Source organism: Falco peregrinus, chromosome 2 (genome assembly GCF_023634155.1).
Source record: "Falco peregrinus isolate bFalPer1 chromosome 2, bFalPer1.pri, whole genome shotgun sequence".
Lineage (NCBI taxonomy): Eukaryota > Metazoa > Chordata > Aves > Falconiformes > Falconidae > Falco > Falco peregrinus.
Window position 1 is genome coordinate 19,550,369 of NC_073722.1, and position 12,129 is coordinate 19,562,497.

At 36.9% G+C, this 12,129-nt stretch overlaps 1 protein-coding gene across 14 annotated transcripts in view; it reads right to left on the reverse strand.

The window, feature by feature from the left end:
• The window catches only part of BLTP1 (bridge-like lipid transfer protein family member 1), a 125,136-nt gene that overhangs the window by 78,407 nt on the left and 34,600 nt on the right, over positions 1-12,129 (reverse strand). For 13 of the 14 annotated variants that reach the window (XM_055794855.1, XM_055794856.1, XM_055794866.1 and 10 more), the window contains exons 16-22: positions 11,227-11,324; positions 9,997-10,175; positions 9,732-9,838; positions 7,457-7,665; positions 4,060-4,287; positions 3,347-3,484; positions 799-975 (exon numbers count right to left, since the gene is read on the reverse strand). In XM_055794855.1, coding sequence (XP_055650830.1) covers positions 799-975; positions 3,347-3,484; positions 4,060-4,287; positions 7,457-7,665; positions 9,732-9,838; positions 9,997-10,175; positions 11,227-11,324 — 1,136 coding nt within the window. The remainder of the gene's footprint in view (positions 1-798; positions 976-3,346; positions 3,485-4,059; positions 4,288-7,456; positions 7,666-9,731; positions 9,839-9,996; positions 10,176-11,226; positions 11,325-12,129) is intronic. The other variant, XM_055794858.1, reaches the window with a different exon arrangement.

Sequence of the window (12,129 nt, forward strand, 5' to 3'; positions counted from 1 at the left end):
TTGTCCATGGCTTTCTATGGAAAGCCAGAACTTTATTCGCAAGCTAAATTCTTGCCAGATCCTCAACTTGATATCCTTACTGCTGGCAGCATACCGTGCCCACATATCTCCAAGTACTTAACCTCGGAGGGATATCAAATTGCCTTTCAGACTGCAATCACTACTGAATACTTCTTTTGTCTTCCCAGAAAGTTAACCAGCAGGGGTAATGAACCTGCACCTCCAGAAGTCAGAATCACAAACCAAAAGTAACCTCAGAGACAGCTAAGTCATCGCATACTTGAACCTTCTGAACAGATTTTCCTTTCTCCTCTTCAACACATTACCTAGTTCATAGCTGAAGCATCCCCAAACACCTGCTCTTTTTACAGAAGTACCATTTACTCTGTGATTAAACCACTTTAAGTTCATGTAGATACCGTGGATGCCCATCCAGTCGGTATCAGAGTACATTAACATACACAGATGTAACATACATGTGTTTACATGTAGTGGCAACAGTACTCACTACTGATCTGTAGTGCTCTGCTACCATCACCCTTTCAAAATGCTCATATAACACTAGACAGACACCCTGTTACACCTAAGATTTAAAATTAGTATCAGATTCAGCTCATTTGACATCTCCTACCCATTTATAGAAATGGTTAGATTCTCAAACTAAAAATTAAGTTTACTTCAGGCACAGATGCATCCAAATTCAGCTGAGATCACGTACTTTCCAAAAATCCATGCTACGCTGGTTTTACAAGAAAGAAGAAAGGTAATACTTCAAAGCAAATAGTTTGCAGATGGTACCTGTGGTGCTGTAACTTTGGCTGTAAGACTTCCAGCCTGTACATCTATCAACCACGCATACTCTAAAGTATCACTTCCCAGAGGCAGACCTTCTGCTGAAAACATTGCGTGAGCACGCAGCTGCAGACCCGACAGGCTGATGTGACCCTCTCGAAGAACTTCATCCACCGCAGGTCGCTGTTAAGGACAAGTAAGTTAAAGCTAATATTTGCAAAGAATACATCAATAGGAAGTGCAAAAACTGTGTAGCCAGAGATGCTTCGTTATGCATTCATCTGCACCTCTTAAATGCGATTGACTTCTGTACAGCTAGACAGTTCCAAGACCTCTCAGCATAACCCATGTGACAACCTACATGCAAATCTAATAGGAGGAGAGGCAAGTTTATCTAACTCGTTTGTTTTCATTTCTAGCAACCATTGTCAACAGCCTTCCCTTGGTGAATGCCACACAGCAGCATCCAGACACCATCTGTTAAATATTACTGCAATAAAATACAAAGAATAGAAGAGCATGTTTAACAATGGAAGTGATCAAGAGGTTAAAAAACACAACTTATGAAGGTTTGCTGCTACCAGAAAGCTGCCACATTATTAAAAATTTAAAAAAAAAAAGAACCCAAACAACAAACAGAGGCTGTCTTTGAAGTTGCACTTTTCACTAAAGTATTTTTTGGCTACCTAAAGCAAAGCTACTTGTTTGCAGATTGAAAAGTATTACATCTGAATTTTCCTAAGGAATGTTACTCCACCAGCCAGAGAAAAATGGAGAAAGCAAAACCAGCACAAGCACACACTAGCAGCTTGTGACCGCATGGAGGCAAGCAGTGGATTAGCCAGTAAATCAACAGCAAATCTTCTCTTCCATTCAACTCGTTATTTTGCCTGGTTTGTTTTCCACTGCCAGCAAACCCTTTGGAGTTGCTTAATGAAGAAGAAACACCTACTCTTTTGATATCAACGGTGACCTATGTCTCGATTCAGAAGCTATTTCAAAATGATACGAACAGGACATACAGTACTTGCCCAGCTAGGCTCAGGGACAATTCCTGTTCTGTATACATTAGCACCATGAACTTCTCACTTTAAGGTTGAGCTAGGAAGTACTAAACAGCAGTTTTGAGATACATAATATGAATAAAGGGTCTTAAACAGCTATTTAAATACTTGGATTCCTCATAGGATAAACAAAACAAACAAACCAACCAACCTACCACAAAAAGTAACACACAAAAACCTCCTAGCAGATTTAGATAACATAACTTGAAATTCATAGGATGCAATTTTTCATTACATATAAGTTGTATGTTCAAAGTGTAATTCTCATCAGCTTCAACTGCACCTTCTGACAGCTTCATTCAATTGAAAAACAATCCAGATACTTAGCTCCTGACAAAGGCTATGAGGAAAATGGAATTTTGTCTTCCACCATGCTGTGAGTACATCCTATTTCTGCAGCTCTCTCAAAAGACAGCTCTATTAATCCCACGTACATTATGTATCTGCAATTCCTGCAACTTCACACCATCACTTTCTTCAGATTGCTATGAAAGACAATTGCAGTGTTGCAACCAAAACCCAAGACATTCAGATTCTACATTCTCATCAGGGATTTCTTCTTCACTAATCAGAGCTCAACAGAATAACATCTCAAAAATATGAGGAGTAACCTAGAACCTCTCAAGATGTCATTTAACTTTTTGCCATCAAGGAAGTTCATTATTTCTTCCAATTCCTTTATCTATTTGTCAGGCCACAGTCAGTGTTTACACTTAAGGTACTTTTTAGCTTGTGGCACACTGGATCCAAATTTGGAAAGACTAAACAAGCATCAACCAACTCCTTTCATTAGCTTACTGACATGAGAGTTAAAAAATAAAAAATAGGGTGACATCTTCATTTGTACACAGTATTCCAGTTTTCAAACACTTGAATGTGCATAAGATGAAAAATAATTTCAGTAATATTTCATGCAGGCTATTGGCAGCAATGTATTTCAGGACACAGGGATTGAAAACAATATAATCTGTAAGGCACACTCCTATACCATAGTGCTTTTAATGCAACTAACATGTGCATAAACAAAATACAGACTCCAACTATTCACTAACCTCACTGAATCAAGTCAACTTGTTGTGTTAACAAATGCCAGTTTTAAAATCCTCACCGAGCTAAATTCATCCACATCGGCAATTTTTACAAGTTTACTAAAATCAAAGTAGTATACAGCCAGCTGACAAGCCACAAAAAACACTTAATTTAATCTCATTAAGTACTTTCTGAAACACGGCTGATGACTCCCCCACCACAGGAAGACTGTATGTCCTAAATAGTATTCGGACTGTAAGATACAGATCCAACTCTGTGATGTAGTCTAATAAAAGCCATAGAGCATGTGTGAAAGCTGCAGTCGTTCTATTTACTAACACATATATTGTTTCAAAACTATATGCTTAAAAAAGTGAAATATCCAGCCACTGCACAAAATTTACATGTGTCAGTATTTACAGTATCTTTTAAAACCAAACACATAAAAAATAGTTTACTACCTGATAGTTGTCATTCAGAAACAAATTCACTGGAGACAGAACAAGCTGAAGCATTGTTTCCCTAAATCCTTTCTTCATCTCAAAACACAACCTTTCCAGGAAAGCTGTAGGGCACTCGGGACCATCTGGACTGCAATGCTAAAATAAAAATTCAACACATCTGTTTCAGAAACTAAAAATACACAGCATGGTTGATATTGTAAGATTAGAAGCAAACCTGTGAGTAGGAAGTACGCTAATTTACCTCCACGTAGATGCTCAACAAGAAGCCTGTGCAGCTTCAAAAACCTTTCAGCTGTTACACAAACACCAATTCAAACCCATTTGGGTGAACCCAATTTTTTATTTGGAATCTTACTTGAATTTCTGGAAATCCCTCAGAACGCAGCTATACAGAGCAGAATGCACCACTAGAAGACAGTTTTGCTAATCAGCAGAGAGGTCGTAATGTTCAATCAAAAATGTTATCACACAAATCAAGTTCTTTGAGTAGAAATCGTACAAAAAGTTATCCAGTTCTGCCTCCCAGATAAGCAAAATAAATCATATCTCAACTTGTCTTAGATAGCCACAGTTTTAGTAGAGAGTATACATACATTTTGGTTCAGTACCACCCTAACTTAATGTTCCAGGGAGTTAAATTTAACTCCAGATTATGAAACTAGGAAAAAAAAATTATGAAGGAAAGTATTTTAAGATTCTAATGTACTTACCACGGGTAATCGCCCATGCACTTTGTACAAATTAACAAGCACAGTGATATCCCACGGGCGTAAGGTAAGAGGGTGAACCGGCTTGACTGAACTTTCATTTTCCTTTTTGTCATTTTCCACCCCAACAGCTGTCCACCCAGAGCTTGAAGATGTTGACAGTGACAAAACAGGGCTTGAAATAACTTCTTCAAAATCAGTGTACATGTCATCTTCTCCGAAATAATTCTCCTAGGTAAAAGAATTGTCATGAACATATGGAAAACAATTTAAGAATATACAGATAACATAACAAAACACAAACCCAATCTTCTTCTGCAGTTAGTCCTCCCTAAAATAAGCAGTATAGCTACAAGCTATAGCTGAAGAAACTCATATGCTTTTATTTTATGAAAAATGGATACCTTAGGTGAGAAAACTTAGGCCATGTGCTTTGCAGGAAAAGAGGGGGCACTCTGTAGTTCTCAAAGTACAGGTATCCTAGATGCATGCAATAAAAATAACTATTCTGAAGCACTACTACTGATATTTTTAGATAGATTTTGTGCTTTTAAAAAGAGAGAACTTTAAGAGTAAGAACACAAAACAGATTCTGCAGGAAGTCACTCTCATCCAAACTACCAAAACTTGTCATCAGCAGATTTCAGTCTTAAACATGCCTCTAAGATATTAGTTCATAAACATTTCCTCCCTCGGGTCTAAAACCCACCCTGTTTCTAAGCCACCCTGCCCCAACTGTATAAGACCAATGTAATTTTGCCAGATCCTACTAGGAAACAGAAAATACGTTACTAATTTTGTGAGGAAGGGGGGGGATTAATTTCCTGTGGTTTATTTATTACATGCATCGAATCAGATTTCTGATGATATGTCACCTCTTCCCCACCTTAAAATACATTTTTTTAAAAAAAGGCTAGATTCTCAAGAAGAATATTCTGAATGGTGCAGGTGATATTTTCTTGTTAATTCAGCATGTGGGAAGTGTTGGGGACCAAGCCTTCTGTGGAACGAAATCCTTTCTGACCAAAGAGGTTACAACACAGGCACAAACGTTGCTCCTTCATTCATTTTTAGAAAGTATGTCACTCCCTTGGCCCTTCATGTCAACAGAAATATTCCAACTGTTACGAACTCCACTGGCAATTTGTGGGATGCAGACAAATGAGTACTAGACACAAGATTCAAGTGAAACAGATTTGAATCTCACTAGGTTCTTGCTCCCTCTTTCCCTTTTCTGTGCCTCATTTGCTTTCCAAAACTTCTTTGTTCCTTCCTGAGCACAGGTCTGCAGCACAAGCAAGCAAAGAGGAGTGTGCAACAAAAACCACGCAGGCAACTGCAACATACCTGCATCCACAAAGGTCTGCAGAAAAGGCAGGCTTGTTATCAGCCTTGAAATAATGACACCTGCAGACATGTAATTTTACCATCTTGTACTGAGTCTCTGAAGTATTTCTGGTGTTAGCGTGTATGAATTAAGCACTGCTCTGTGGCCGAACCAAAACACCCTCAGAAGTTAAGCAAAGTTAATGTGCTTTGCTTTTTAGCAAAGGCAAAAGATAAAGGTCAGTGCTACAATGCAGACCTTGAAATACTTTTTATAAGGCAGACCCAGCAGAGGGTGCCAAGAATCCCAGTAACTTACTCCTGGTACCTTCTGCTGGGAATGCAAAGACCTATATAAACCATTCATTCCCAGCCTGTAAGCCCTTCGCTAAGAAACACAATGCACTACAGCAAAAAAACTACCTCCCAAGCATAGAAGGCTTTACAAATGAAGCTTTCACGAGGGCATGAACAATGCCTGTCTAGGAATCTCTCCTGCATGTATTAAAAGAGATCAATGAAAACTGAAAACAATTCAACCTCAAATCAGGAAAACAAGCATAAAAACCCACCCCCTAGATATCTATTAAGATACACTGCCAGCAGAGCTGGACAAAAAAAGATGTAAACACAGTTAAAAAAATACTAAAAAAAGAACAATAAATGCACATTTTCAAAAATAAGATAGTTATCTAACTTTTCTCTTGAGATTTGGAAGATAAAAGCTAGATTTAATCTGAGAAATCTGCACCTAAAAGCATTAAATCATCACAGGCTCAAGGAATCTAACACAGCACTGTTTACATATACCTCCAGGGCAAAGAGCACTGCAGAAGTGCTGCTTGGCTTGGAAAGAACCATCTTATGAATTTATGGGCTCCGAAAGAGGAGCTCAATAAACAATTGAAACATGGCTGCATTTCCTCTGTATCAGAAGAAATAAAGTCTTCAAGATGTGACACTGGTCTAATTTTAATCCTATTCATTTTAGTGGCAACATGAAAAAATAAGGAGCTTATTTGCAAGTCCTATCATCTACAAAAACTTAATATTTTCTGCTATTCATTGCCTAGGTGCAATACCTTATAAAAATACATTACTGTTACAGCATGAGTCCTGATAATCATCATCTCTCTCAGAGAATTCCTCATCCTCTGACCCAAAATGAAAGCCTCCAGAAGCATAACCTTAGCTTACATCTGCGCACGTAAACAAAAAACAAAACCCCCAAACAAACAAAAAACAAAACAAAAACTCCCACCAAATAAATACCCCAACCACAAAAATCCAATCAAACCCAAAGTATTTCACTGTTAGTCAAATAGAGGCAACATGTTCAATTGTCTCCGCTTTTGTCACAACAAGGCAGCATGAGGGAGGTAGAAAGAAATTAAATTGTTTTCAGCCCCCTGAAGATCAGTAACGGAAGAGAACACAACATAAGCAACACCAACAAACATTTAACAGAGCAACATCAAGAAAAAGATGAAAAATTCCTCTTAATATTGATTGAAGTAGCTTTTTAAATTCATCTTATTCTCATGTCCTTCCCCCTTCCCCTCCATGATCCTAACTCCAGAAATTTCACATTACCTAATAAAAACAAACAAACCATTAAGACACTCTGCAGAACTTAAAATGCACTAAAAGCATGGATTATGACATATCTCTGTATAAAAATGTTTGTTAACATCAGCTCTAGTCATAATAATGGATTTTTTTTTGGTTTTTTGGTGTGTCCCCCCCCTTTTTTTTTTTCACTACTGCAAAAGTCAAAGAAGAAATTTTCTGCACATGGAGTGCAAAACATACACTGTTCCTTGAAAGAAAATTATGCCAATATGCATCTACATATATATATACACACACACATAGGAAGTCTTTTCATAAGCCTATGCCAACTGAATTCATCCCAGCTACCACCAAATGAAATAATTCCAAACTAGTACTTACAGAAAGTTTTCACCTAAATCCACGTAATCTGCAGAATTCTGATTTTCCATTTCAAACAAATTATTTCCCTTTTCTACCCATGGACACCCATGATTTTTACAGCTTGTGTTCCTATGCCCACCTTTATGGAGAGAAAGGCTTTCAGCAGGGGTCCATACAGGGTTATCTGGGAATCCGGGGAGAGCTCCAGTTCCACATGAAGCTTATCCGGGGGCAGCTCGGAGGGATCAAGGGGAAGGCGGGCTGAAGCTGTGGGAGATGAAATCACACTGTCAGCCGTCTTCTGCGATGGCCTTAGCACTGACAACATGGTTTCTTCCATTTCTGACACTTTGGAGCAAAACAAAGAAGAGAAGAGGTTTTGATTACAAGTTAGGCTCCTGATGGACAAAATTCTGCAAATATGAATGTGTATTCGATATACAACTTTTTGCAGCTTTCTCATTTGGATTGTACAATTACGCTGACATGTCTATGTTACAGACAGAACTGGTTTCTCATATCTAGTAACTACGGAAGATGGGAAAATATAGAATATTTTAGTCAATGTTAAATATGCAAGAGGAAAAATAATTCTTCGCGTTCTGAAAAAAAATTCAATTTACTTATCTTGCTTTTCAAGTTAAACAAAGAGATGCTTTCATTTCAGTGTAGCAGATTTCCCAAAACACACAGTTATTGCAGAAAAAACAAAAGTGAATAAACAGGAAAGATGCAAAAGTCGTATTAAAAACCTATTCTGAACCAGTAGCTCTTTAGGCCAAAATTTCTTCTCAAACAACTCAATTACTCTAGTCACAAAACAGTTTGGAAATTCAAGTCTTATTTTTTATCCCTTCTTTTTATTTGGAGATAGGGAGAAGAAAGCACTTTGTCTTTTTTAAGTGAAGAAAGGCAACAAGAAGGAAGTGAGTAACTGCAAGTGCTTCAGAGATGTAAAGCGCTTGCTGGGAAATAAAGAACTCTATGAGAAAACCACACAAAATTGATGCTCCGGATGGAGAAAGATTTCAGGTGCCAGTTTAACTGGAAGAACCAGTGCATACAGAACTACAGTGAATACACACCTGTAGCTGAAAAACCTTCAAGGCTTTAACTTACCATTATTGTCTACAATGCTCGCTCAGTGCTTGCATTATGTTTTATTTTATAAATACGCTAAATGCTGCAGTGAGATGACCACTTTTTTGTAAGCTGCATCTCTTGTAATGCAACATATTTGTTTCTTACAGACTTAGAAGAGTTCCATTGATTGACCCAAAACAAAATGCAAATGTTGATGCTGTAACAAACACATTCTACCAGCAGCACAGAAGTGAGCTGGACTGTTCTGGATTACTCACTGAAGGAAGCTGCAGATGAAACTACCTGGGTATGTAGAAACTTTCAAATGCAGGTTAAATTGCTACAATTACAAGTAAATGTTTTCAGCTTTGAAGTATGCACATTTGACACAAGCTGACAGTCTCACAAGAGCACTTAATGAACATCTGCAAGATGAATCTTATTTTTTCTGCTTCATCCTCTAAAATTTCAGTTCTTTGAGATTTGAATTGTTGGAACTCAAAACCTAAAAATGCTATTCAGCATGTCTTCCAACACCTGCTGATCGAGGCCCATTCGAATTAGCCCTCATTATTCTTCTAATACCTCTCCTTCATCAGTTCTTCCAGCATCTCAACCTGAAAGACTTCTATGCAACCTCGTAACTTCCCAAACACCTCCCTCTGCATTTAAAAAAACTTACTTCTGTCTCTGTGTTTAAGTATTTTATAACTTTTTTTTGCAAGCACATACTTACAGAATATTTCTTACTTAGAAATACTGTTTAGACATTTAAAATATTTTATCTTTAGAACTCAGTGTTAGACTGAACAGTCTAACACATGTATCTGATGGCCACAGCTCACTTCAACAGTGCCAACTACAATGAAATCTCAAGTTTCATATCCATAAGGGTAAGACAGAGTTATTATATCTCAGATATAGTGTACTTGAACATATCAATCATAAGACAACATCCAAAGGAGAAAAGCTTGAAATGGTAAATAATATGATACCATCAAAAATTACTTCACATTTAATATACAAAGTGATATTTTGTATTATGCAACAACCCATTTAAGAGATCCACTTTGTTAAGGACAAGGAGAAGTGGATCACAGACAGTATCCTCTTTTTACATGGGGAACTGGGACACACTCTGAAATTTGCATCACGAAACATTGTCAGTTTTTAAATCAAACCTGGTGCATTCTAAAGACTAGCATTCTCCCATGTGACAGGTAGTAGTAGTTCAGTCCAAAACTCATTTCTGCAAATTTAAGCAGTTTGATCCAACAAAGTCACAGCAGTTCCTGAAATGAAACATGCTAACAAGAACAAGTGACACTTACAGGATTGTTTTAACTGCTCATCTGCCTTCTGAGGATAAATCGGGTGCCAAGAGTAGTCAATTGTAAACACAACACTCGGGACTGTCCAGCATTCAACCCATCCAGCCCTTTCAAAAAGAAACATCACACTTTAAATTAAAGTAGAACAGTTTCATTAAATATCTTCCTCAAACATATGAGGTTGCTTTCATCACAAACAAAGTAAGTAAATATGAAAAGCCAGTATCAAGACATATATATATACATATATCACAATAAAACTCACTCTTCTTGAGTAATGTTCCTCCATTTGGGTTTGCCTGTTTTTTGACCACTTTGACATTCAGCAGAAATACAAGATTCGGGACTTATTTTATTAGGCTGACAATCTTTCACCAGCATAAAAAGGGAGTATTTACTAGGATGACAATCTGGTAGATACAAATGAAGATCAACATCTTCTCCCTAAAATCAAACATTAGTAACAGAAAAGTTAATTTACATTCACATTATGCATAATGCTCATGTTATTTGCATGTTCATATGCGCCATCACCTTCCCTTTACAAGCAAAGTGAGGCAAGAAATCTCAGTTTTCACGTGATTGCTGGCCACAGCACTCCCAGTTTCCTAGTGCAATGCCAAGAGCTCTTGTAGTTCTGAACAGTTACAAGTTCAGTAACTTGCACATAATAACACACCATAGCAATCTGTAAAACACAGGGGCATGGTTTTTAGTGACTACTGCTCTTCCGTTGTTCAAGCCATATACAACCAAAAGTTAAGTGACAGGCCCAAGGCTATCTTACATCTCAACTAAAACATACTTTTAAAAAAATTAATTAGATAAAACATTGCTTTCTTTGCTATCAAATTGCAGAAAATTACCAACATCACCATCAACTAGTTTTTTTATTTTTAGCAGCAGTAAATTGTTTCTATTTTAGGGAAGATAAGTAGTACACTCTTTCAAAGAATTAACTGTGTCTGCTAAAAACACTTTATCATCTTTATTTATTCTACAGAAACTCCTAAAAAAAATCTGGAAGATGGCTTTCCAAAATGGTTGGGGGTACTCACTCCAGTATCTGATCTTTACCTTTGAACACACATTAGAATTCCACATTTTCTAAATAAATGGGAACAGACTTCCAAGCGATAAAATACATACACAGACACACAGAGCATAAGCATATATAGTAAATACACATACTAAATGTGTGTCTATATGTATGTATGAAGCATATGTGCATATATATTTCTAAAATGTATTTTTAAATGTGTGTGTATATATATATGTATATGTAAGTTAGAACAGCCTATGATTGGATGCTTCATATAAGCAACAGAAACCATTCACCTCTGGGTTGCTTAAAGAAAAATTTCTATGAACAGGAAGTGAGAGTTATTTTTCTTTCAGGAAAGAGTTTATTCAAAATTTCCTAACTGAAAAAGGTAGGAAAACTATCTCACATTTAGAAGACAAAAGGGGCAAGGGCAAGGAGGGAAGAACTTACCCTTAAAGAGAATCTAGTATTGCATACGGTTGGAACAAAGTCAGTGAACGGCAGAGAGAAAACAATATTCAATGTTTCTCCACAAGCTGCTAGATAAACTGGGAGAGAAGAGGCAAAATATATATTTAAAAAATCTGTCAATATTACTGCCTATGTTGTTCTTAGGCAAATTATCAAACACAGGTAAAAATAATGAAAAGACATTCAAGAATTCATGACAGGAATTGCCATTTGAAGTATTGTGTATTTAGAGTACATCGTAATAAATTACTCTGAAAGTATTTATTCCGTACAGCTTGTCCTTTTTAGAAAGACACTGTACTTGGCAAAATGAAATTGCAAGCAGATAATAAAAACAACTGTAACTAATATCTTGCAATTTATTGCTTCACACATCAGTGTCTGGACAAAAAAACACATATCAAAAGTTCCTCAGGCTTCTGATGAAGCAGTGAGCCTTATTTTTTAACTAGAACACAATTTCATGATTTTTAATCCACCATCCTCTTCATATGTTGAAATTGTAAGACTAGTGCAGTGTAGACCGCTGCATGTTAAACAAAGTTTTGGCATTCTGAAATGTGCCTCTTAGTTATGTTTAGAATTAGCACCATTATCTGCTATTCCGAAACAACCAGGAAACAGACATTTCTAGTTATACAGAGGTCAAATGGTATTTTTCTAACATTACTTAGAAATATTTATTCCCGAGCAAATGTTTTCACTTAGCTTACTGAATATATGTCAAAACCTCAGAGCTGCTCTCTGCAAACTGTTGTACTAAAAGATTCAAAGGGTTTTGAAAAATGAGCGCTAAAACATGATCTAGAACTGCACTCTCCCCCAAAAGGGTATGCATTTGTACAAAGCAACTTAGAACTTAACAACAGTTTTAGGAAGGTT